Source organism: Tyto alba, unplaced genomic scaffold (assembly GCF_018691265.1).
Source record: "Tyto alba isolate M040663 unplaced genomic scaffold, T.alba_DEE_v4.0 Super-Scaffold_9, whole genome shotgun sequence".
Lineage (NCBI taxonomy): Eukaryota > Metazoa > Chordata > Aves > Strigiformes > Tytonidae > Tyto > Tyto alba.
The window spans coordinates 21,982,447-22,006,742 of NW_024881330.1; the positions used below are offsets into that span (position 1 = coordinate 21,982,447).

Sequence of the window (24,296 nt, forward strand, 5' to 3'; positions counted from 1 at the left end):
AGCTGTTTATCTTTGCTAAGAGACTTTTCATTATGAAAAATACAGTTTATGAAATGTTGAATACTGACCTCCTCCATTTAGTATTGCCTATTATAGCATGCTTCTACCTTTGCTAAGGAAAACATGGATGGCAGGTGGCTTATTTCCCTATCACAATCTACAAGACTTGTGAGTATAACACCCCTGCAGTAACAAGAGTACAGCAGTGTTTGCTTCTTAACCAAGCACACCTATCACTCTCATACTGTTTGAGCTCTCTGTAAGCCACCATGCAGAAATCTGTGAGTATTCACAATCTAATTTTATATTCCAAACCCATCGAAAATTAGAATGAAAATCCCATACTATTTAGGTACCACTGTAAATTCTACTAACTGCAGTATCTAACCAAAGGTGCTACAACATTTTGATTTAACTACTGATTTATCTGCATTGTTCTATATTCATATTCTGGAAATTTCAAAAGGTAACTATTTTCCCAATGCAGAAAATAACCATTTCTAATTTTTAATTTTTCAGATTTGTTACTTTTCTTAACATATCAAAAGGAGAATTTTCAACAAATGAATACATTCATTGATCTAAACTTATGTATAGACAAAGCCTTATAAAAGATGAACATTTTTCAACAGTAAGCAAACTTAACAGCTTACAACGCAAATAAAAGTTATTTTGTCCCCAAAATAACTGAAAGCAGTTTATTTGAAAGCCCATGTTAAATTCTTGTACTGTGTGCAAGACTAAAAAAGCAAGCTATGAGATCACGCCAATCACAATTTTAGTACTAGGTTGTTCTTGTAACAAAAAACTGAAGAAATAAAAATAGAATTGCTGTAGGATTATAGTACACTACAATTCAGCTCCTAGTGCATCTTTTTTCATCTAGAAACACTGAACACAGAACAATAAAAATACAGCAATACTTTTTCTAATATCATCATTTCAAACTTCAGCTAATATACAATGGTAATACCTGTCAGTGTCTGTGGATGGCTGCTGGATTTCAATCCTTGGACATGTTATTCTTCTACTAGCTATAGGAACTTTGCTGTTTAGTCACAGACACAAGATCCTCTGTTAGCATAACATGGATAGGCATGTCTACAAACAACTGAGATTTCTAGTACCAAGCAAACTTAAATTTGAGTCATAAGTATTGTGATGGAGAATGAGAAAATGCGAATGAGCAGTATACTGCCAAGCATGTAGATAAACTGGTGACTGGATATCTCACCAAATCACTCATCTATACCTATAAAGAAACTTAATATAAAATCACGTGCTGCTACAGTTTTTAAAAGCCAGGAACGTAATGTTTTTAGGTACTCTTGCAAAATAAACAAAAATAGGAAGCAAAGCAAGATATTTGATATTTTTGATGCACTAATATTCTACCATGCTTTATATATATGTAGTGTATATATATATATATACATACATACATGCACACACTCATATGATCTATTCACATGCACATTACACTGTGGTGCATGTGATAACTACAGGTATATCTACATGACAGTCATAGGCATGACTACACTGTAACATGCCAGTACCTGAACTACTTTCCTACTAGCTAACTCAGCTAAGCAGACAGAGCAGAGAACTCAGCTGCGATTCCAGGCACATTGTGCTCCACACTGCTATGTGCAGATCTCTACGACTACAGAAACTCAGTTGCTTATAGCTTGCTCAGGTATCTGTACATGGCATTGCGGTCACTTTGGTGATTCTGTTGTAGTCATTTCTAATCATGCTAACACATGATGGCACAGTACAATTATAAAAATGCTTAAAGAAAACACATAGCTGTATCTATAGAGATTTACTCTCCAAAATATGTTTCATCATCAATAGATTCACTGAGGAATAGCAAAGCCCTGCTTTAAGTAGGAAATTAGACCAGACAGTTTTATCAAGGTTCTTTCCAACCCAAACTAATTTGTGATTCTATGGCTACAGTCAGAGGTTTAAGCTAGCTCTTACAATCAAATATCAATAAAACCAGTAAGTAGTGTCAATCCTGGAACAATCAAGACTGAGATGATGTGCTGAAATATTTCATACCCTCTCTATATGTAAAATCAGACCAAATACACATTAATTCTGTGTATTTTGGAGGAATAGAAAAACAACTTGTATGTTTGAAGGGAAAATTGTATAAATATGTAAGCAATTTTTTCTTCATAGAAAATCTTAACATTAAACAAAACGAAGTGGTGAATGCTTTTGAGAAAAAGGCTTCTTAACTTCCAGTTAACATTTGCAACTGCATTCAAATGAATGCAAACAAAGCAAATTAGCTAATAATAATACTAATTTCACTTAACTAGTTGACTTTAACTTGTATTTTAATCCAAGGTGATTTCTCAAAAAATGAACCTTGCAGGCTACCTTTTCCTTACACATAGGTGAGCCAATGAATGCAAGCAACATATATGTTGCCTTAAGTCCTACCAATTTATTTACTTTGCACTTACTTTATCATATTAACTTTTATTCATATTTTACTCTGTGCCTACAATATTAAATGCTTGGAGGTGTTCTCTCACCACTAATTTAGAAGTCTGAGAGACTTAGACAGATTTTTGCTATAATATAATATGTTAAGTATTTGTTTTTATGTTACTGTTTCTGGTAATTATAACATATATTTCCATTTACATAGCCGGTTGCCTTTCATAGTACCTTGTATTTTGCCATCTACTTCCAACTTTCAGTATCTTTAAACTAGACCTTCAATTGATGCATATTAAAGAATCACACTGCAGGAGCACATATCTCTGTCTTGATGAGATGACTCACTGAAGATCATGATAAAACTGATTAGCATTCAAAAGCTGGGAACTCAAAATTCTCAAAGAAGAGAGCTGAAATCCTTTCCCCTCTCTGTCCCCACCCCACTCAATTTTCTAACTGAATATACTGGTGCAATTCTCTTCAATAATCTAAATTTTAATTAAAATATTAGAAATATTCCAAAGTATAAGTGTTTCAGCTTTATATTATAATTTTATTAAACATTTTTTCCCATTTCAGAACACAATATTTCACTCACTCAACTTGAATATTTTATCATAATGTATGAGCAATGACAGGAACATTCAAGGGTTTTAATGAACAAGTATTTCATGTCTGAAGAGCAAGTGGTATATAAGACAATGCACAGAGAAGCTTGAGAGAGAAGCAATGAGAGAAGTATTTCCTAGTAGGGCCTGAATGATCACATGTAGTTCAGCAGAGCACTTAAGAGTATAGACTAATCAAATGAATTAGTTGTAGGCTTAAAACTAAGCATGTACATAAATAAGCCTTTGTGCAGTACTAAATGCAAAATTTGAAAAGTACTTGGTTCTTGGTGAGTTTTGTGAGATTTTTTCCTACAGATCTTAAATATAACTTTATATATACATGGCACACTGTATTTAGCTGGCCTCTTTATTTCCAGTAACATTTTAAAGATCAATAATAGGGCAGACATTTAATGAGTATATTATCACAAACAGCGGTTAATACTGTAAATACGTGCTTATCTGTCTTAGCTTTTGGCAACAGACTGGTAATTCTGACCTCACTGAAGTCAAGAGTTCTGTTACTTGATGAGGCTGGGATTTCAATCAGATCATTCCAAGATAAGCAGTTATGTAAGACTTTATTATCTTTTAAGCTCTTAAATTACGAATCAACAAAATAGTATGCTGTTTCTGTTAAAGGCATTCTGTAAATCCATTCACCTCAACATAATATGATCCATTTTGTGGTCTTCATTCTGTCAAATATGTTCTATGACTTATGGTCTATCTAAAAGTCATATTGGTTCAGAACAAATGTTCTTCTCTTTTATTTCTGTTTCCACATCTTTTTGGAGCTAAATTTAAATAGGGACAGAGAGTACTAAAAAATAAGTTTCTTCTTCAAGTTACAAATCTGTTTTTCCCCCTGATATTTACCTATGTTAACATCTATACAGTGCTAAATTTAACACAAGTAAACCAGAACTATTTAATGTGACAATCAAAAGCAAATACAAAAGCTTTGTTTACACTAAGCACTTTTCAGCCTTCTTCAAATGCTGTCCATTGTCAGTATGCTTGTGCTCTTTCCCAGGAAGAAGTAATAAACATGGCCCTTGCCGGTAAGCACAAATTAAGTGTATACTTCAAACACTTGAAATTGAAGAGAGAGCAAACAGTGGCACTCTGGTTCAAAAAGTTAAGGAAGAAATATAGTTTCAAGCAAGTCTCCATGGCTGCACTAATGCTGAGCCAAAAGAACCTTACAAACTTCTCCTCTCTAGAGAAGAGAGAACCTTGCATTAAAATATTAAAGGATTAATTCTGGGATTTATCAGATTTTTTTAGTTTCAACTTGACAAAATCACTTATGTTCTTTTTCAGTCTCTGAATTCCTTAAGCAGGAATTCCTGTTTTAATCAATATATACAGGATAAATATAAATCACAATTTTATTTAAATAGCCTTAGGACTGCAGGTGAACTGTGACTAATCCTTTTTATAAATATATATCTTCTGTTGTCGATATATAGTATCATTTTATATGGTTTGTTATATTCAACTAAGAACAGTCTAATAGGCTTCCAGTGATCTGTTTTAGGTACATAACTAATTCTCCAGGCAGAGATATTGACTTGTATGACCACAAAAGAATAAATAGAAACACAACATTCAAAGTATTGGCCGTAATTAATTTGCTAATAAGTAATTAATTCAATATCCATGCACAATTTACATGTTATTAAGTATTCATATGCACAAAATTATAGAATTTGAGACACCAATGTATAGCATTATTTTATGTAATTTAGCAACAAATATTTTTGAGATACATTTTTGTAACTTTTAGTTTTTAGCAACTTCTAGTCTTCATCAAGGAAAAGTTCCTGGTAACTCTGCAGGAGTTTCACTTAAGAACTTCAGGATTTACCAGCATTTTGAACTCACACCATATGTTTGTTTGTTTTAGTCAGCCAAAATATGCCACCGGCATAGTCCAGCCTCTATTTAGAAGATACAAAAGGGCAGAAAGAAGAGAGCTCTGTGCACATTCACAAAGGAAGTAAGTAAAAATAAAGAAGAAAAATTTTGCAAGAGCAAGAGGAAAATGAGGGAGAGCAGTGAAGTCAAAGAACAAATAGCAAGGAAAATCAGTGCACTCCCTTGATCAGGAGCCAGTTGCAGCTGGGAAGGGCTGAAGATTATAAAGTACACAGCAGTCTGCATGGGTTATGGATCAATCTCACAGCAAGACAGGTTGGACATTTAGAACTGGGATTATTTCCAAAAGTAAAAAGTATTAGGTCTCAAAGACACATTCCCCAACACCGTGAATGTAGGCAGGTATTATCAGTCAAAGCGCCTTTTTTCATTAAAGCAGCCCTGAACATTGAGAACATGTTTTAAAAATAGTTCAAACATAATTAATGTTCTTTTTCTATTTGTAACTCAGTAAAACAGCTTATCTTGGAAGAAAGACTAGCACATAAGTGTGCCTTAGTACTGAGTCAAGAAAGAAAGACATCAAGAAAAATATACTTATTAGGAATAACTTTAGTTCAATTATAACTGAACTCTTATTATAAAGATTAGAAACACATTTTAGCTATAGCTGTAACACTACACTCTTTACTTACCCATAATTTTCAGCTGAACCATTGACTACATGATCTGCCCATGAACTTGCACCATTGTACCACCTTTACAATGCAGTTAAAATAAAGAAATGTTATAAAGAAACATATGTATTAATAATAACACTCTAATTCATATGACATGACCACTTCTCAATAAAATTGGAAGCTTTCCAAATGTTTCTAAATAATTTTGCACATTTCCTATTTTCTCTCAGGTATGAATAAAACCATATGCTTTTAAATTAAACCCCAAGCAAATCATGTTTAATTTTTCCTGATATAATTCATAACATATTCCGCCTTTATTCTATTCAGCAGTTTAGCTATGAATTTCAGTTCCAAAAAGACTAACTGATCCCTTGTCTTTTCTCACACAAAAGTCTTCATGTTTTCAATGGCTACTGAGTTTGTGGAATAATTAAAAAATAATTGGGAGGACATCACATTAACAAAAATAATATTCCATGTAGCAATAGTATAAAATACTGATTTAAACTTCAAATATCTATCTTCTAAATTTTTTGGTTTTTTATTTGATAGGGAGGTTGGTTTTTACAGTTACTTACAGAAGCAGAAGAAAACTCACTTTACTCAGATCAAACAATGAAAAACTAATGAAATTTTATATATCTATTATTCTTCCAGGCACTAAACATGGGCTACTTAAACATTTGCAGCATCATTTCAGCAAATCAGTTGAAGACAACATAAAATGCATATAGAAATATTTATACTTAAATAGAACCACTGAGAAAATAAATAATGTGACAAAAAAGCTAGTTTTATTTCAGAAAGCAGGAGATAAACCTTTTATGTGCCATTACTCCAGCATATTAAAAATACACACAAATCATTCAACATTTGGTTAAGGAGTTTCAGCAGGATCTCTGAGCTCCATATTTTCAGGATCTTGCTCAGGTAAAGCCTTGGAACTGCAATAGTCCCACTATTCGATGATTTCCACATGACAGTGAGTGAGAAGCAAGGCAGGGATTTTAGGAAAAGAGTGAGGGACCACCATATTATCAACCTGAATATAAATCCTCCTTTGTTTGTACTGAAAACCCTAACCAAAGCCTGCAGGATGAACTTTTTTAATGGCTCAGATACACTTATGCAAGGGTTTTCATTAATCTGTTCCTGGCAATCTCAGCAGTATTTTTTGCATTACTCCATTTTTTTCCAAACTTCTCAAATTTCAGAATCAGGTTTTTCAATATGTTTACAAACTAAATAACCCCACACTTCCTAATTATTTTGTTGAGGGAAGACAGTATGGAGTACAGCATACACGTATGTCACTCAGCTGCTCTTGTTTCTTTGATATCGAATTGAATGGTATGGGGAATGGCTTTTTTTTTTTGCATGGTTTGTAGCCAGAACAATGTCAGGATTAAAGTTACTTTAGTTTAATCTAATTTGGTTTTAGATTTAGTTCAATCTAAATTAGAATACAGCTGGAGAATGACAGGTATATCTTTACACTCTCCCTGATCACCTGTATCCTTAAAACCAAAGCCAGTCCCTCCAGTTAGCCAGTATTTTAAGTAAGATTCTTCTGTAAAAGTATTTTATTATAGACATCCTAAATACATATGCATGGTTTTAAAATTGCAGTGCACTCTATTTCTTGTTAAATATGACTGTATTTATTCACAGCAGTCAAATAAAAAAAAATTCCTTGCTATTAGAAAATAATCCCTGTTTTGCCTGCTACCATACTATAGACAAAAATCAGACACTGATTTAAAAATGGATGGCAAAATATAAAAGATTGAATTGTACAAGGGATAGGAACATCAGCTTGCTTCTTCCTTCAGATTTCCTGCTTTTTGGACTTTGCCTAGCTCTTTAAACATGAAATGCTGTTATCAAATAACTATTTCCAGAGACACTCCAAAAGTTTTTAGATTACATGTCAGATTTTAGTTATATTATGTTCACTGTGATACACTATATACATATCCAAACTTAAGAGCAATAGTACTTTCAGTCCTAGGACAGCAAGCACTCAAAATCAATTTGAAGGCATTCAGTTAGCCACTTTTAAGTCAATATGGACAGTAACATGTCAGAAGCTGAGGACCTTCTTAAGTAACTTAGGTTATTAAAAGAATGAAATTGAGTATTCTAAATTGTCCTATAATCATTCCTAGTGACTCAGAAGTTTAGCCATTAGAAATATGCTGCCACTAAGTGGAGAAAAAACTTCATTTGTACCTAACTCATCTGTACTATTCAGTTTTCCTCCCACATCTAATGAATAAAAAATTTTTCAAGTTAAGAATTATACGTAAAAAAAAATCCAAAGTCAAGTTAAATGAGGGCTAAAAGAAAATTATTGTATTTAGAGAAATACTGCATAAAGCGCACTATAAATTTAAATATCATTAGCCTAGACCAATTAAAAATTTTAGACTATGCTTCAGAAAAAAACTATTACTCAACTTTATCTATTTTTACTATATAAATTAAAATACCTTTCAGGAGTATAGGCTGTGTCGTCATAATATGAATTAGGCACTCTTCTCTCCTGCCTAGTCCTCCTGAATATGGAATAAACAGCACAGATATTTCAGACATTTTAAAGGGTGCTTCATTCATGATGTTTTCCCTCAGTATGTTATTAAGATAGTGATGAACATAGACCACATTTATTTACAGTTCTGCAGTATATTCTGAACATATATTTTCACATATATGTAATTTTAAACTTCTATTTTCAAATTATATTCAGAAATAATTAGCAACATATTAAGAACACTTGATCAATGCACACATATTTCATAGGAGTGAAAAGTGACATTAATAGGAAAACAGTATTTGAGCAACTGAGAAATTTCACCAAAAATAAGATATGGATGTTAGAAAATTTCTGACTAGCAAAACAAAAGTCAGCAAACAAAATGGAAACAAAATTTTGTTTCCTTAGGTGAAGCAACTAAAATTCTGCCTGAAATAAATCTCGCATCCTGCACAAAATGTGCACAAACCAGCTTTTATTGACTTCCAAACACTAACCTCAAATACTAAGTGAAAAAAAATGTGGTGTTCTCAGTGACTAAGCTGAGCTCTGAGATGGGTTAGTTAAGAAAGAATTTCATACAGTGAGGTTTTCAAAAGATTTTTATTTGGGAGGAACTACTAATATTTTAATTTTAAAAACAATTGGGATAAAAATCTTGAGAACATTACTCTGTCATTGAGATCATGTGTATGTCAGACAATTTAAAATGGGTGACTGTCAAATTATGAACTAACCTGAATAACTCTGTAGGACTGTGAATTGGGGGATATAAGTAAAGCTCTACATGTCCAGCCATAATGTCTTATATATACGTTCAATTGGATTAGCTGCAGCAGTATGAACTGATACCAGCTAGTACTACCATACTGACTACCACATTAAAGAGTCAGTGAAAACTGGAGTGGGGTGCTCAGCAGCAGGGTGCTCCTGAGAAAGCCTTGGGTCCAAAGGACAGTGAAGTCACTGAAGCTGCGCATGTGCCTATTGTCTCCTTATGCGTATGCTGGAGCAAGTACGTTGTCAATGCCGCCTCCATTTCTTCTGGGAGGGAAAGAGTTGAACTTCAAAAAGGGAGGAACTATCATGAAGACAAAATGGAGAGTGCTATAGCCTAAGAATGAACTCAGACATTAAGAATTTTGATAAAGTAAATGTATGCTAGAACTAATGAGCTAAAGACTATCAAATCTGATCAACAGTAATCGAAACAAATGTCAGCAGAGAACCAAGTAGTCACTCTGTGGGGGAAGAAAGGAAAAAACTGCTAGAAGAGACCACAAGAGTTAATGGGCTGGCTGTGAGTAACTACCAGATAGGAAAGGAAAGGAGCCATGAATAACAAAGAATGTAAGTAATTTTGACTGATATATCTGTTTGACATATTTGCCTGCCGACACTGGTGGATTCACAGTGACATAAAATATAAGACTCTGTCCCAAATTAGAGACTCTTCCCTGAATGCTGTTTTGATGAATAGCAGAAACTGGAAAGTTATCTCACATGCTTAATAAAGTGAAAGTAAATGACAGGAAAAGAGGTGGTTGTTTGATATCAACATGACATTGATTAAGCAGATAGAACTAAGATGGCAGGAGCAACACCTTGATCTACAAAAATAATGTAATTTAAAGTAAGCATTAAATGGAAAAAGTTTTAAAGGTAAATGAGGAAGTTTTGTCTAAAAAGTAATTTTTCCTATATTTTTTCAAATAAAATAGAAGAAATTGATTAGTGTTTTTCAATGGATAAGGAGAAAGTAGATAAAGATTATGCTTTAAATGGTTCTTAAATACCTAGATAACTGCTGTCAGAATATAGACAGATAAAAAGGATGAAAAACTAGGAACAATTATATTGGCTATGAGGTACTCAGAGTAGTTCATATCTGGTAAGATGGCTCAAGTAACTTGAACACTAAGGTTACCCGCAGGTAGACTGGATTCAAGAGGACCAGAGAATCCAGGATCGGTTCCTAGGCCCAAGGAATCTTAAAATACTGTTTTAACAGTGAGCTACAGATATTCCACTTCATATTGGAATTTCCTTTCTGTCCCCAGGAGGAATTAACTTTAATAGCCTTCTCCTCAATAAATCCCTGGAAAAGATGTACTCCATCTCACTGGTGAAATCCCAGCTTTTTGATCTCTATGCAGTACTGTCACTTTTGTCATTTATTTTCATTGATTTTACTTTATTTTTGAGAAATTAATTTCTGTAGAAAGAATGATTAAGATATGCAAGTCAAGATCATCAAGCTAAGACAATTTGATAATAGCTCCAACTTTCAGCAATGTCTGGACAGTCACAGATACGACTGACAATCTGGAACTGGTTCAAATAAACTAATGCAAATGTGATTATATAACTAAGGCAAAAAACAGTATATAAAAATTAACTATTGAAATAGAATATATATGGGCACATTTCATTATATATTTTCAGAAAACAAACCAAAAATCCCTCTCCTTATTAAAGTTTCTACATGTGGACTGAACTACTTACACACTTTCTTTATATTAGGTTTCATGTAAAACAGCATAATTTCAAAAGAAATGTTTAACTGAGTTATAAAGCTTATAATGTCTATCATATTATAGCTTTGGAGAATTTTTAAAAAGCATTATTTCTTTGGAAGGAACACTTTTACAATACTATAAAAGTTTCAGATTCTATTTTGTTTCTGCACACAAAAGTAGTTTTACACTTACTAAAAATATGGTTATATATGATCTGAATCCAGAGCAAACCTTAATAAACTCCTCAGAGGAACTCATATCTGGAGGACAGCCATGAATTTAATATATCAAGAATTCTTTAGTTCTTGCTATGGAAACTTTTACATGGCCCCCCTTATAAAGAGATAGACACATCAACCACTATACCTGCTATCTGAGATATGAAGCAACCACCTCCTTTTTATTGGCTCATTGTTTATCAGATTAATATCGTTGTTTCTATTTGCACACAACTATGTTTCTTGTTTTGCAATATTTCTGAAAATATCACAACATAGTACTACCACTATATTTCATATACCACTATATAAAGCCACTATATTTCAAGTATAATTATTTATTAAAAATCATTATGGGATCAACTTCTCTCTGCCTCATATTTCACATATAAACAGGAACTCTGATGTTCTGTAATCACATACAAGTATTGTGAATGTATACAAGTACCTATAAATTACAGAATAAATACTATACAAATATCTACAACATAAGCTTATACTTTTCACTCTATTTTTCAGTTAAGCAAAGTATGAGATTTCAGAAAGACTCTGTTTCTGTGTACTTTGAAGTAGATAGGCTTTTCCTCATCTTATCAAAGAGAATAAATACTACAAGCACTTTGGAAAATTCCAGCAAAATTAAGCGTTATACAAAGACATTTACATATAATATCCATATAACCTAATTTATGAAACTGACTTCTATAAAGCCATTCAGCTTCTCTTGGAATTCACCCATAGGCCTGAGTAGTTAGTTTTAGATGCATACATACTCACAGAGTATTATAAAACATCTTCACTGTATGTGTTCATCAATTAAAACATAGATCACATTCTCAATTTGGAAACCAAACACAAAACTGTCAAAGTATTAGTAGGAGAGCTAAGGATATGCTCCGCATCAATTATACCTCTCAAGATCATAGTAAGCACCCTCAGAATAGGTACGGCACATCTTACGGGAGCGAAGTAATCTGATTGCATCTTCACAAAATAGAGGATATATTGTGTGATCCTGGCTGCCAAAACATAAGGGGTGAACACAATGAAAAGCAACACAAAGATGAAATGAGGACAAAACATGAAAAGCAAGCAAAGTCAGCAACAGAATAAATTACTGGAACAAAACTCAGCTGGAACTTTGGTGCGTTTTGCAAAACTACTTTTAAAAATTCAGGTACGTTGGCCTGCAACTGAGACTACGAGAAGGTCTCACACTACAGTTTCATCTATTGTAAACTTTAACATAGCCACATATGTATGACATTCTGCATATGAAAATCACAGTATTAGCAGGTATTTGTATTTGTTGATTTAAATAATTTTCTTTACTGAATTTTAAAAAGACATTAGAATGATGTAAATATAGCATTATTATCATGGAGCACCAATTATAGACTTTTGACAGTGAAAAAGTGTTTAAAAGTGAAACATATGAAGAATTACTGTGTTTGTCTACACACTCTATTAAGAAAGCTAACGCTGATATTAAGTCAACACTACTAAGTTTTCTACAACTATACACAGACTAATAAAACCAGAAGTGGACATGTAGATACATAGAAGTACATGCAGTATCCACACAAAGTCACACAGAGTAAAACATATACCTGGCATCTCTGTAATGGTGATCTGTGGACTGAGTGTATCGGGAACGAGGTAAAGTAACATAATGACTGAGTAGATGGCAGAAAGAAAAATATAAATGTAAGACAATAAAATGGAAAAGGAACCATACACATCACACAACAAAAGATAAAAATCTGAGAATACAGGAGCTACAAAAGCACTGAAATTATTAACAAAATTAAAAGTCTGATACACAGTTCTAACGGTAAAATTATCTAAATGATTCACACATTTATTCTGAGAAGCCAGTGGGAGACTATGGATCAAGCGGATAGCTAAAATTTGGGATTTTCTACATTATTTCCATTAGGAGGAAAAAATGTATAAATCTCTGCCTAAAAGCAATCTCAAGAAGTCAGACTGACTGTTCCCTGGCTTGAAGGCAATGATAACTCGATTATGAAAAATACCTTTGGCAGAGGTTTACCTAGTCTGTCTAAAAGGCTACCACTATTCAGAAATCTGTCCCCACATAGATAGCTCCAGAGCTTTCCCATTTCTGAGTGTAGGTTTTCCTAATATTTATCCTATTGTGATAAAAGATTAATTTAGATGAAAGCCTTGTTATTACTGAAATGATTAATGAAGCAATATAACATCTGTAAAAGAATATGCCAAAAAATGCATGCATTTCAAAATAATAATGACATTTATATTTTCTTTGTAATTTGAAAATGTCACAATTCATATATTCAAAATATAGTTGTATTTGTTACAGTGCTAGATATTTTCGAATTATCAAAAACAGAAGAATGTTATTTCTCTTTTTATGCATGCATTACAGGAAAAATGGTTTCAAAAATAGTTTTTTTCTTGTGATTTACAAGGAATTATTAGAATCTGAAGGAGTTCCTGGTCTACAGCTCCTATGAAGTTGAGGTATTTTAAAGGAATGTCTAATCACGGAAGTCCACATTGGAAGTGTAAACTGATTTCACAAGAAACATGGAAAACTTCATGTTTATCCTCCACTTCTATTTCTCGTATCTTAATTTGCTTATAATTAATGATTTTCTAGTAATCAAACACATTGTTACAGGTAGCTATATCACCTACGCTTACTATATTTACCTCTTTTGCATGTGGATAGAAGGTATCATCAGCCACATGTAAATACTCCTTATAATCATATTAGGTTAATTATATGTAGTACAAGAGAACTTTGTGTTCACTTCTTGTCAAATAAATGCAAAAGTATAGTTGTCACTATAAAAAGTTTCTAACTTAATTAATGCAATTTAATTATGCAATTTAAACTCTGCAGTTTGTTATAAGAATGAGGAGCTGTACACAATTCAGCAGGACCCGATTTGACACAGTATGCTGAAAATTTGATGAGATCCTAAGCAGGACTAACAATTAAGAAAATAATCATAGAGCTACACTGCAGGCTGCAAAAAGGATTAGAGTTCTTGAAAAATGCACAGACCTCAGCACCAAAAGCAGTCTGCCCGTAACAGAATATATGCACATCCACAGGAAGAACAAACAAAAATGTAGGAGTCTACCCCACAGCAGCCATGATACATGTGATGATGGCAAAAAACTGCAAACCAGCTTATTCTCACCTCTATGTGGTGACATTCCCAGGCTATATCCACATGAATATGCCCTTAAATGATTTAGATGCAACCCTGGAATTAACACCACAAAAGTCTTGCAAGTATTACATTAGTATTAATAAGCAATTAAGTGTTTCCAGCTGGTAGATGACATTTTAATGTTAACGATTCACTTTCACTTCCCCTTTTACCTCTCCAGTGAATTGTTGACAAGTTTTCTTGATAGTCTTTCAAAAATATAAGACATCAATAAATATAATATATTCAATCCGTTTTTAAAGAGCAAAGCTTTAAACAAAATTAAGACTTCAAGCAGAACATGTGCTGCAGAACATGAATTTCATGGGAATGCTATTACTATTTGCAAGCAGCTTAACTTACTGTTTGTAAGAAGGAGCACCCCAGACTGATCCCTTCACTTACTTGTATGTGAATGAAACACCATCAGTTAATGTTCTGCTTAGGATATGAGTCCTAACCATTTTCAAATCCCCACTAAACTATTCTAAGTGCCCAACATCTGGTATCAAGTTTTGTCTAATACTTCTAGAAAGTCAGAGCTCTAATATTCTTACCAAGTTCTGAGACTTTTGCTTGCGAATGTATGTCAGGCAGTTCAAACTTGTTTGTGGGCTTGTTTTCTTTTTTTTTTTTTTTAATTCAGGAATTCAGAATCAGAGTAAACTGTCATTTAGATACAATCACTTATACAGTTTGATATGTAATAACTTTTAACAAGTTTGAAATATGCTTCCTCATCACCTAGAACCCTGCTTGTCTATACAGACAAGTGAGGTAAGCTTTAGCTTATACTTGACCTGACCCTCTGGCATTACTGGCTATTCACACTTCTCCCTATTCTTTAGAGCCCGTATTATCCATGCTATCTAACTCATAATAAATAATAACTCACTATAAAATGTTCTTACAAGCTCACAATAAAAAATGAGAAGATTACATCTGAATTCATTAAGAAGAAAAATCAGTTCTATACATGAATCAATGCAGTAACTTACTAGAGTACAAGGCATTCATCATAAATCAAGAACATATAACCTAACAATGTTTCTGCATTTTAATAGTATCTCTAACCATACAACAATACTAATTATAAAGGTATTATTCATGTAAGCATGTTACATAAATAATATTGGTGTTATTCATGTAATATTGGTTTCTGTTGAAGTACAGTAGTATTTTCCATAAAATATGTACAAATAGTAAAAAAGAAAAGAAAGGTGCATGCCATATCAGTATGGAAGGGAGAATGATTGACATCACATAGGCCAAAATATGATAGTACGCACATTAGGAGGCAGCACATTTTTCTGTGCTTTATGTATTTCAACATGCAAAGTAAAAGGCTTAGATGCTATCTTCTGAGCATCCAGTCAATGCTCCACTATTTGTTTCTTTATTATTAATTCTTTATGTATTTAGCTTAAAATCACTTATTTGGTTTTAATAAATATGTTAACAATGTAACACCAAAAATGCCTAAAACATATCTAATTCTCACTGTCCAAAAGTGAAACATATGCAACTATCATTTGGCTAATAGCCAGTCTAAAACACTTAAAATCATACTGTAAATAAATCATAATGTAGTAAAATCTTTAAGCTCTGTATTGCCTAAGTGCAAAAGAACTCCAGAAATATTCCAGATCAGTATCTAAAATAAACTTGTCTTTTGAGCTGTTTATGAAAATCATGATCTCATATGCACATGTAGATGGGAATGCTCGGAAGACCATGGAGACACGGACAAAGTTTAGATATAGCAGATTTTTAAAAAGACAAAAGAATCCCAAGATGCCTTTTTTTTTTTTTTTTTTTTTTTTTTTGGCAACCTTAAATTAGACTTCTAGCCTTTTACCACACATTCCTTACTTGCTACATTGTAGTAGTCGATGACAGAAGTATATCAAATGATGGGATGGCAAAATGAAAATATTAGTCTGCATCCTCACAGATTTCTGAAACATTACATATTTTGTTACAGATAGTATTGACAGAAAATTTTCAGCAGTAACTCATTTCACCTACATTAAAATAATGAAGCAAGTCTGATAAAGCAGCACTATAGGTTTTGCAATATGATCATTTATGTACACACACACGCACACACATCCTACAGACACCTCTGTATCCAGTGAAAACCGATTTCCACTATTCTGATAGGAAGATTTCAGACATATAGGCAAACATGGTAAATTTCCTTTTTTAAAGTGAACAGAAAATGATGACTTAGAATTTTCTGATATCACTCGTCTATTTGCCCATTTTCTTACACCTTCATGAAAACTCAGTGAACCATAAGGGTAACAAAACAGAGATCAGTGATACAGTGACCGATTAGATTGCCCAATTGGAAGTACTTAGTATCCAGGATCAGACTTGACATACCAGAACAGTCTCAGAAGCACACTTGAAAGCACACACACATACAGAGTGCCTCACGTGAACTGCCCATGCCATACTTTTCTGTTCTTCTCACTGTGCAAGGGGGGTTTAACTTTGTCTTTACTGCTTGGTATATTTTATTCAATAGTAAAGATGAGGCACTAGAAGATAATATTTTCTTTTCAATTTTCATTCTCTGTGATCAGTTCTCACAACGTGATTAACATCCCAGCTTTCCTGTTAGATTGGGAAGTTGACTCCTGAGTATTTCTGTGGAAAGGATGAAGTACTGGAGTACTATTACATCCTGACAATCTTGTGCTTATTGGAATATCCATAAATAATTCTGAATGCAAAACAAGACTTTCTGTTCCACTGTTAGAACCTGCATGAATCAAACTCAGTTGACACAGGAAACTTCTATCACCCTAATTCTGTTTATCTATTCTGATAGTCAGCATTTTCCAGTGTATTATCTGATTGTAATTTAAGTAATACATTGTATCATTTGCAACACTACTATCCTCCATTTTATTAACACTCTTTTAGACTTTTTCAATAGAAATAACAAATTAGATGTATGATAAGTAAGAAATTATTAAGATTGCTAAAAAATAAATATATTTTTTTACTGGTATGAATTTGCCTTTAACCAAATACTCCCAAACTTTTTAAGTTACAATTTTCTGAAAATGTAGTGATGTCAATAAAAGGGAATTAGCTTAATCAGACTGCAGAGTAAGAAACAGGTGGTTCTTTGGGTCGATTATTCAGACATTTAGGGGAAAAAGAGCCATTCCAATTAGCAGAAGGGAAGAGAGAGGGCTGGCATATGAAACTTAGGGTAAGTACTGTGGGAAGGAATGAAGTGGGATCAATTTAGGACTGCAAGATTGAGGGCAAAATTGCTCAAGGGAAGAGGAGGCTGGAACTAATAAAATTATGTGACTTCAGGGAAAAGGTGTGCTATACTTCCTATTAGCAGCTTACTCATTCCAGCAATGACTACCACTACTACAACTAGTTACTTTTTCCAAACAAGTGAGGCCAGTGATATGGTTCTAAAAGTTTAGATTCTCATCGGAACAAAGCAGGACATAAATGTGCTCTGTGGTAGAATGTTTTCGTAGACACCTGGGAAATCACACATAAGAACTACATAAATAAAATGTGAAGTCAAGCTCTCAACATTGAGAAAATGGCAAATGTCACTCAAGAATAAAACACTGGTTATGTAATTTCCACTGTTACATTTCATAGAAAAGATTAACAGAATAGTTTTATTTAATAGTTTAGGAGTTCTTAAAGAAGAGAATTAATCCTCTTTACATATAAACTTTAACAGTTTTTCCAATAATACTATGGATGCTTTTTGTCACACCAATTTTATAAAAATTGTATAGAAATTCCTGCTTATCTCTTGGGATAGATGAAACCCTATAAATATTCCAGCTGACTGCAATTGACAGTTTGAAGACTTAAGCTGTGAAACAATAGCAATTATCAGCAGAGAATTTGTGAATTGACACATATTCTATCAAGATGACTTCCAACAAAAAAATCAGTATCACATTATCACAGTGCTCCCCATAATGTATTTTAAGTTCTTGCTCCAAAGGGCATAACATTGAAGTCTTTTATCAGAACTGCATTATATTTAACATGTGCATTTTGTATGTGCATTTTATTCTGAGGAATATATATATGACTATTTCTTGTTGTTTGTTTTATACTTTATAGAATCATAGAATGCTTTGGGTTGGAAAGGACCTTAAGGATCATCTAGTTTCCAACCCCCCTGCCTTCCACTAGACCAGGTTGCTCAAAGCCCCGTCCAGCCTGGCCTTGAACCCTTCCAGGGAGGGGACAACCACAACTTCTCTGAGCAACCTGTTCAGTGCCTCACCACCCTCACAGGAAAGAATTTCTTCCTTATATCTAATCTAAATCTACCCTCTTTCAGTTTAAAACTGTTACCCCTTGTCCTGTCACTACACTCCCTGATAAAGAGTCCCTCTCTAGCTTTCCTGTAGGCTCCTTCAAGTACTGCAAGGCCGCTATAAGGTCTCCCTGGAACCTTCTCTTCTCCAGGCTGAACAACCCCAACTCTCTCAGCTTGTCTTCATAGGTGAGGTGCTCCAGCTCCCTGATCATCTTCACGGCCTCCTCTGGACTCGTTCCAACAAGTCCATGTCTTTCTTATGCCGGGGGCCCCAGAGCTGAACATGGTACTCCTGGTGGGGTCTCACAAGAGCGGAGTAGAGGGGGAGAGTCCCCTCCCTCGACCTGCTGGCCACACTGCTCTTGATGCAGCCCAGGATATGGTTGGCTTTCTGGGCTGAAAGAGCACATTGCTGGCTCATATTCATTTTTCCACCTACTAATACCCCCAAGTTCTTCCCCACAGGGCTGCTCTCAATCCACTCTTCACCCAGCCTGTATTTGTGCTTGGGATTGCCTTGACCCATATGCAGGACCTTGCACTTGGCCTTGTTGAACTTCATAAGTTTTGCACGGGCCCACCTCTCAAGTCTGTCAGGGTCCCTCTGGATGGCATCCCTTCCCTCCAGTGTGTCAACTGTGCCACACAGCTTGGTGTCATCAGCAAACTTGCTGAGGGTTCACTCAATCACACTGTCCACGTCACCAACAATTATGTTAAACAGAGCCAGTCCCAACACTGACCCCTGAGGAACACCACTCATCACTGGTATCCACTTGGACATTGAGCCGTTGACAGTAAATCTTTGACTGTGATCATCCAGCCAGTTTTTTTATCCACCAAGTGGTTCATCCATCAAATTCATGTCTCTCCAATTCAGAGACAAGGACGTTGTGTCAGACAGTGTCAAATCCTTTGCACAAATCCAGGTAGATGATGTCAGTCACTCCACCAACACTGTAATCCTGTTGTAAAAGGCCACCAAATCCATCAGGCACGATTTTCCCTTAGTGAAGCCATGTTGGCTGTCACCAATCACCTCCTTATTTGCCATGTTCCCTAGCATAGTTCCCAATAGGATATGCTCCATGATCCTGCCCAGCACAGAGGTGAGACTGACTGGCCTGTAGCTCCCTGAGTCTTTTTTTTCCTTTTAAAAAATGGGAGTTGTTTCCCCTTTTCCAGTCAGCGGGAACTTCATCAGACTGTTACAGCTTCCCAAATATGATAGATACTGGCTTAGTCATTTCATCTGCCAGTTTCCTCAGGACTCGTGGATGCATCTCATCAGATCGCATGGACTTGTGCACCTTCAGGTTCCTTAGATGGTCTCAAACCTGATCTCCTACAGTGCACAGGTCTTCATTCTTCCAGTCCCTGCCTTTGTCTTCTGTGACTTGGGCAGTGTGGCTGAATCACTTGCAGGTGAAGACTGAGGCAAAAAAGTTGTTGAATACCTCAGCCTTCTCCAGATCTTAGGTAACCAGGTCTCTTGTTTCCTTCCAGAGAGGGCCCACATTTTCCCTAGCTTTCCTTTTATCAACAGTGTACCTATAGAAGCTTTTCTTGTTGCCCTTGATGTCCCTGGCTAGATTTAATTCTATCAGGTCTTTGGTCTTCCTAACCTGACCCCTGGATGTTTGGACAATTTCTCTGTATCCCTCACAGCCTATCTGTCCTTGCTTTCACCCTCTGTAACCTTCCTTTTTATTCTTGAGCTTGTCCAGGAACTTCTTGTGCATCCATGCAGGCTTCCTGGTGTTTTTGCCTTACTTCCTCTTTGTCGGGATGCATTGATCCTGAATGTGGAGAAGATGATTCTTGAATATCAAGCAGCTTTCTTGGCCCCCTCTTCCCTCCAGGGATTTATCCTATGTTACTCTGCCAAGCAGATCCCTGAAGAGACTAAAGTCTACTCTCCTGAAGTCCAGGGTACTGAGCTTGCTGTGCACCCTCCTTGCTGCCCTAAGGATCTTGAACTCCACCATTTCATGGTCATTGCAGCCAAGGCTGCCCTTGAGTTTCTCACTCGCCATCAATCCCTCCTTGTTGGTGAGAACAAGGTCCAGCACAGCATCTCTCCTCGTTGGCTCCTCTATCACTTGGAGAAGGAAGTTATCGTCAATGCTTTCCAGGAACCTCCTAGATTGCTTATGCCCTGCTGTGTTGTCCCTCCAATAGATATCAGCTCAAAAATTCTGAATCATGAGGCCTTACAAATTCAGATACATTTGCAAGACTGCACTTCTCTTACCACCTTCCTACTCCATCCCTCTATTGGAAGTTATCATCCTTCAGCGGACGCATGGAGGCACCAGGTGGGTGGTGCAGATAATTGTGCAATTTAGCAGTGATTTCACTGTGAAGTAATGTGCTCACTGTAAATAACAGCAGCTAAAGAGAAAACACTCTCCTTTCTGCAAGGCTAAAACATGGCAGTGTGCTCAGACTGAAATTCCTTCAGCAGCTAAAACCATTATGGCTCATGAGAGTGAGCCCTGGGAAAGGAAAGTGTATTTGGCAACATTATAAGTAACTGAAAACAGAATCTGTTAATGGAAAGTGGAGGACATTCTTACTTACAGGAATCCCTACTAGTACAATCTTCAGTATGTTTTTTACTTTCAATTGTAGGCGTAGACACACAAAATAATTAGGAAGTACAATATACTATTAATGCACATGGTACAATTTTGAAAGAAGAAAAAGAACTTGAAAAATACTGCAATTATTGATATTTAAATTGATGCATACATTTTATAATGTAGCTACAAGCAAATTTTCAGCAACACATTTCTTTTACTTTAGTAGGTATTTGAAGAAGCAAAGAAACAATGACATTGAATACCCACATATGGGTATGCACCCATATGATGTACACAAACAAAACCTGAAAATATTATCCCAGAATTTCCACACAAAGCATCAGGTGCACTTTATACTCTACAATCTCTTTGGATTTAAAATAGACACTTAAATGATTGTACTGTAAAATATTAACTAAATAATAATTGACTACTTAATTACTTATTATTCAGCTGTGTATTTAGTAAAGAATGTGCAAAAAAGTATGTTACATTTTCTGGTTTTTACTATGGTGCAATGTCTCAAAAAACTGTTTTCCTACTTTGACCTAGTCTGGCACCTAGCTATTAACGGCATTGCATTAGAAGCCTGCTACTTATAGATAAAGCATCTGTCAGTGTAAAATGGCTTTTAGAAATGTTGAATTTATATTGCTCTTGGACACATTTAATTTTGTGTTAAATAATAGAGGCAGCTAATTAAATGACATCTTATCTAACATGCAGCAGACTCCTGGTAGTGAATTAGTTTGGTCTTCACTGGTTTGATTATAGCAACCTGAATTTTTGGCATGTATTTTGGCATTTACTTTAAGACATGTTTAAAAAGACCTTTCAGCAGCATGAAACATACAGCGTTCAACAGAAAGTCTGTATTTAAATGTGCTAATGAAATCATCTCTCAGTAACAGTGATGTGATAGTCATGCTAGTCCCAGCATATCCAGATATCATCTTTGAAGTGATTTATAGATAATAAAGAATATTTCTTTAAATAATCATGGCTATGACTACCCCATTACTTTAACATAGCAGATAATAACTTCTGTTCTTTAAAATGGAAACTGTGCAATAGTCCTGATGAAAGGATAGCGGACCCAAAATTTAGTTTGTTTTTTCTCGTTTTCTTTTAAGTGCCTACTAGAAAAACATGTATACTTTAGGAGTTTTCTCATACCTTTCCACAGCAAGACTCTTTGAGCTATGCTCTGGCCTACTATATCAATGCTAAATTCACCATTAGCAATTTCATGCCTCAGGGAGAACACATCTAGGATAAAGAATATAATTAGATTAATCGTTGCTAAATAGTATCTAAGATGGTTAGACCTACCAACCTACACACAATTTCCTTATGCTGTTTTAGTGTTTGTTGTTAACTGATGATATATCTTTCAGAAAGTAATACATAGATATAGTTTTGGATGATGTCTTCATTTTGGAACTATGCTAAGATTCTCACATTGTTCCTCTTATTCACCTAATTATATTGATACCTTAAATATAAATCTCTGAGATCAAATGTGGCTGTTTCCATCACTTTCTCCATAGTTTGATTAGTTTCAGTTTCTGAAGTGAGGTAAAAGTCTGCTTTAGAAAGTTTATTAAAACATGTCAAACTGAAGTTTACAAGGATGTCCTGCTACAGATAAAAGATCTAATGAAACTTGGGGCTGTATTAGGTCATAAGCATTCATATTTCTTCCCATTATACTTTGAGTTACTAGTACAAATTTTAACTGTAACATTAACTTGCCAACAAAAATCAGTATATGATTTGATAGTAACATTTAAGATATTTGAAGGTTTGGTGTTTGAAATTTAGATTGAATTTAAAAATTGATGTCTCTCAGCTTTTTAGAAATAATTTGATTTTCACTTCTAACTATACATTCAGTTTTGAAGGAATGTTTACATTGCCATTAGACTTGAGGTCATTAGACATTTTTCTGTGTGGTTTCAACTACCTCCTTAGTATCATATACTTTAAAGAACTTTATGTTGAATTGTCTAGAAAAGGAAGGAAAGCATTTTCTTACTCATATTCTCAGTCATATTTTCACTTAAGAACTGAGCACATCTACAAGAAAGTACTTTTTCAAAGTCCCTTTTTTGCAAACAGCTCCAAGGGATAAATGGACCATGGAAACATCAAACCATCAGAGCTGTGGGAAAGTGTGATTTTTTTTTTTTCAGATGTAAGTGTGGAGCAAAACAAGGATGACAAATAGAGATTATAAACCTATACAGAGGTTCAGTTTTTCCACTTTCCCAAACTGCCTGCAGTTCCAGCAGTATTAAGAATCAGTACCATTAAAGAGATACTTTAAGGACTTTGTGTACACACCATCATTTTTCATTATGTAACATAGATAGTATCACAAATATTCACTAACAAAATCTGAAGTCTAATAATCTTTCCATTCATAAACCCACTGTCAAATTAACAATGAATATAAAACAGGATAGATGTTTGGAAATAGTCTTTTTCTATTCTCTTGAGTGTTTCCTAAAACCAATATGCTTCAGAGACTGTATGTTGCAATACAGGCATAACCAGTTAACAATCTGATTACACAGGCAACCACTCACCATATATTAACATGAGAACTTCTGTGACTGTTTTGGAAAATACAGATGACATATAATCCTGTGTTCAGAGATCCAGAGCACCCCTAACAATCAAATACCTATTCAGCTAGAATGGTCATGTGAAAATTCCATAATCTCATCACCAACATCTCTCTGACATTGTTTTTCTAACATATTCTAAAAAAAAAAATTCTCTTTCTCTAAACCAAGCCAGTCCCGTGGGGGTTATTTGATTGAAGTGATGGGGAAAGATTGTTAAGCTGTTCTTCAAGCCACCTTTCACTGCTATGCATTTATCTGGGAGGCAGCAAGCAAACTCACACAGTAAACAAACCCAGGAGCATTCCATAAGTCATATACAGTCCCTTAGGACAAGTTTAGATCCTGTTTCAAGGATGACTGGTCTAAAAATCAACATAATATTACCCCAAAAGCATTCTGTTCTTTTCTTTAAAGGAAACAGCTCAGAATCCTTAAGTTATTGCCTTCTGTATGAAAATCAGATAGCCTCAGGAGCCAACTAAAGAGCATTCTTTTCCATAACTTAAATAGAAATATTAAATAGTTTAATGTAAAAAAGAGGTTCACCTATGATCTACAATGCTTGCAATGAATACAGTTAACATTCTGGATGATAAATAATTGATTGCTTTTTGGTATCCTAATTTTTTTG

The 24,296-nt window shown here is 34.6% G+C and overlaps 1 protein-coding gene across 50 annotated transcripts in view; it reads right to left on the reverse strand.

The window, feature by feature from the left end:
* The window catches only part of RIMS2 (regulating synaptic membrane exocytosis 2), a 483,921-nt gene that overhangs the window by 143,457 nt on the left and 316,168 nt on the right, over nt 1-24,296 (reverse strand). For 36 of the 50 annotated variants that reach the window (XM_032987992.2, XM_042785725.1, XM_032987994.2 and 33 more), the window contains 4 exons: nt 12,522-12,587; nt 11,823-11,930; nt 8,131-8,196; nt 5,651-5,713 (listed from right to left, as the gene is read on the reverse strand). The exons of 7 other annotated variants lie outside the window; for them this stretch is intronic. In XM_032987992.2, coding sequence (XP_032843883.2) covers nt 5,651-5,713; nt 8,131-8,196; nt 11,823-11,930; nt 12,522-12,587 — 303 coding nt within the window. Of the gene's footprint in view, nt 1-973; nt 1,049-5,650; nt 5,714-8,130; nt 8,197-11,822; nt 11,931-12,521; nt 12,588-24,296 lie in introns of all 50 variants that reach the window. 7 more of the 50 variants (XM_042785735.1, XM_042785727.1, XM_042785730.1 and 4 more) reach the window with 4 other exon arrangements.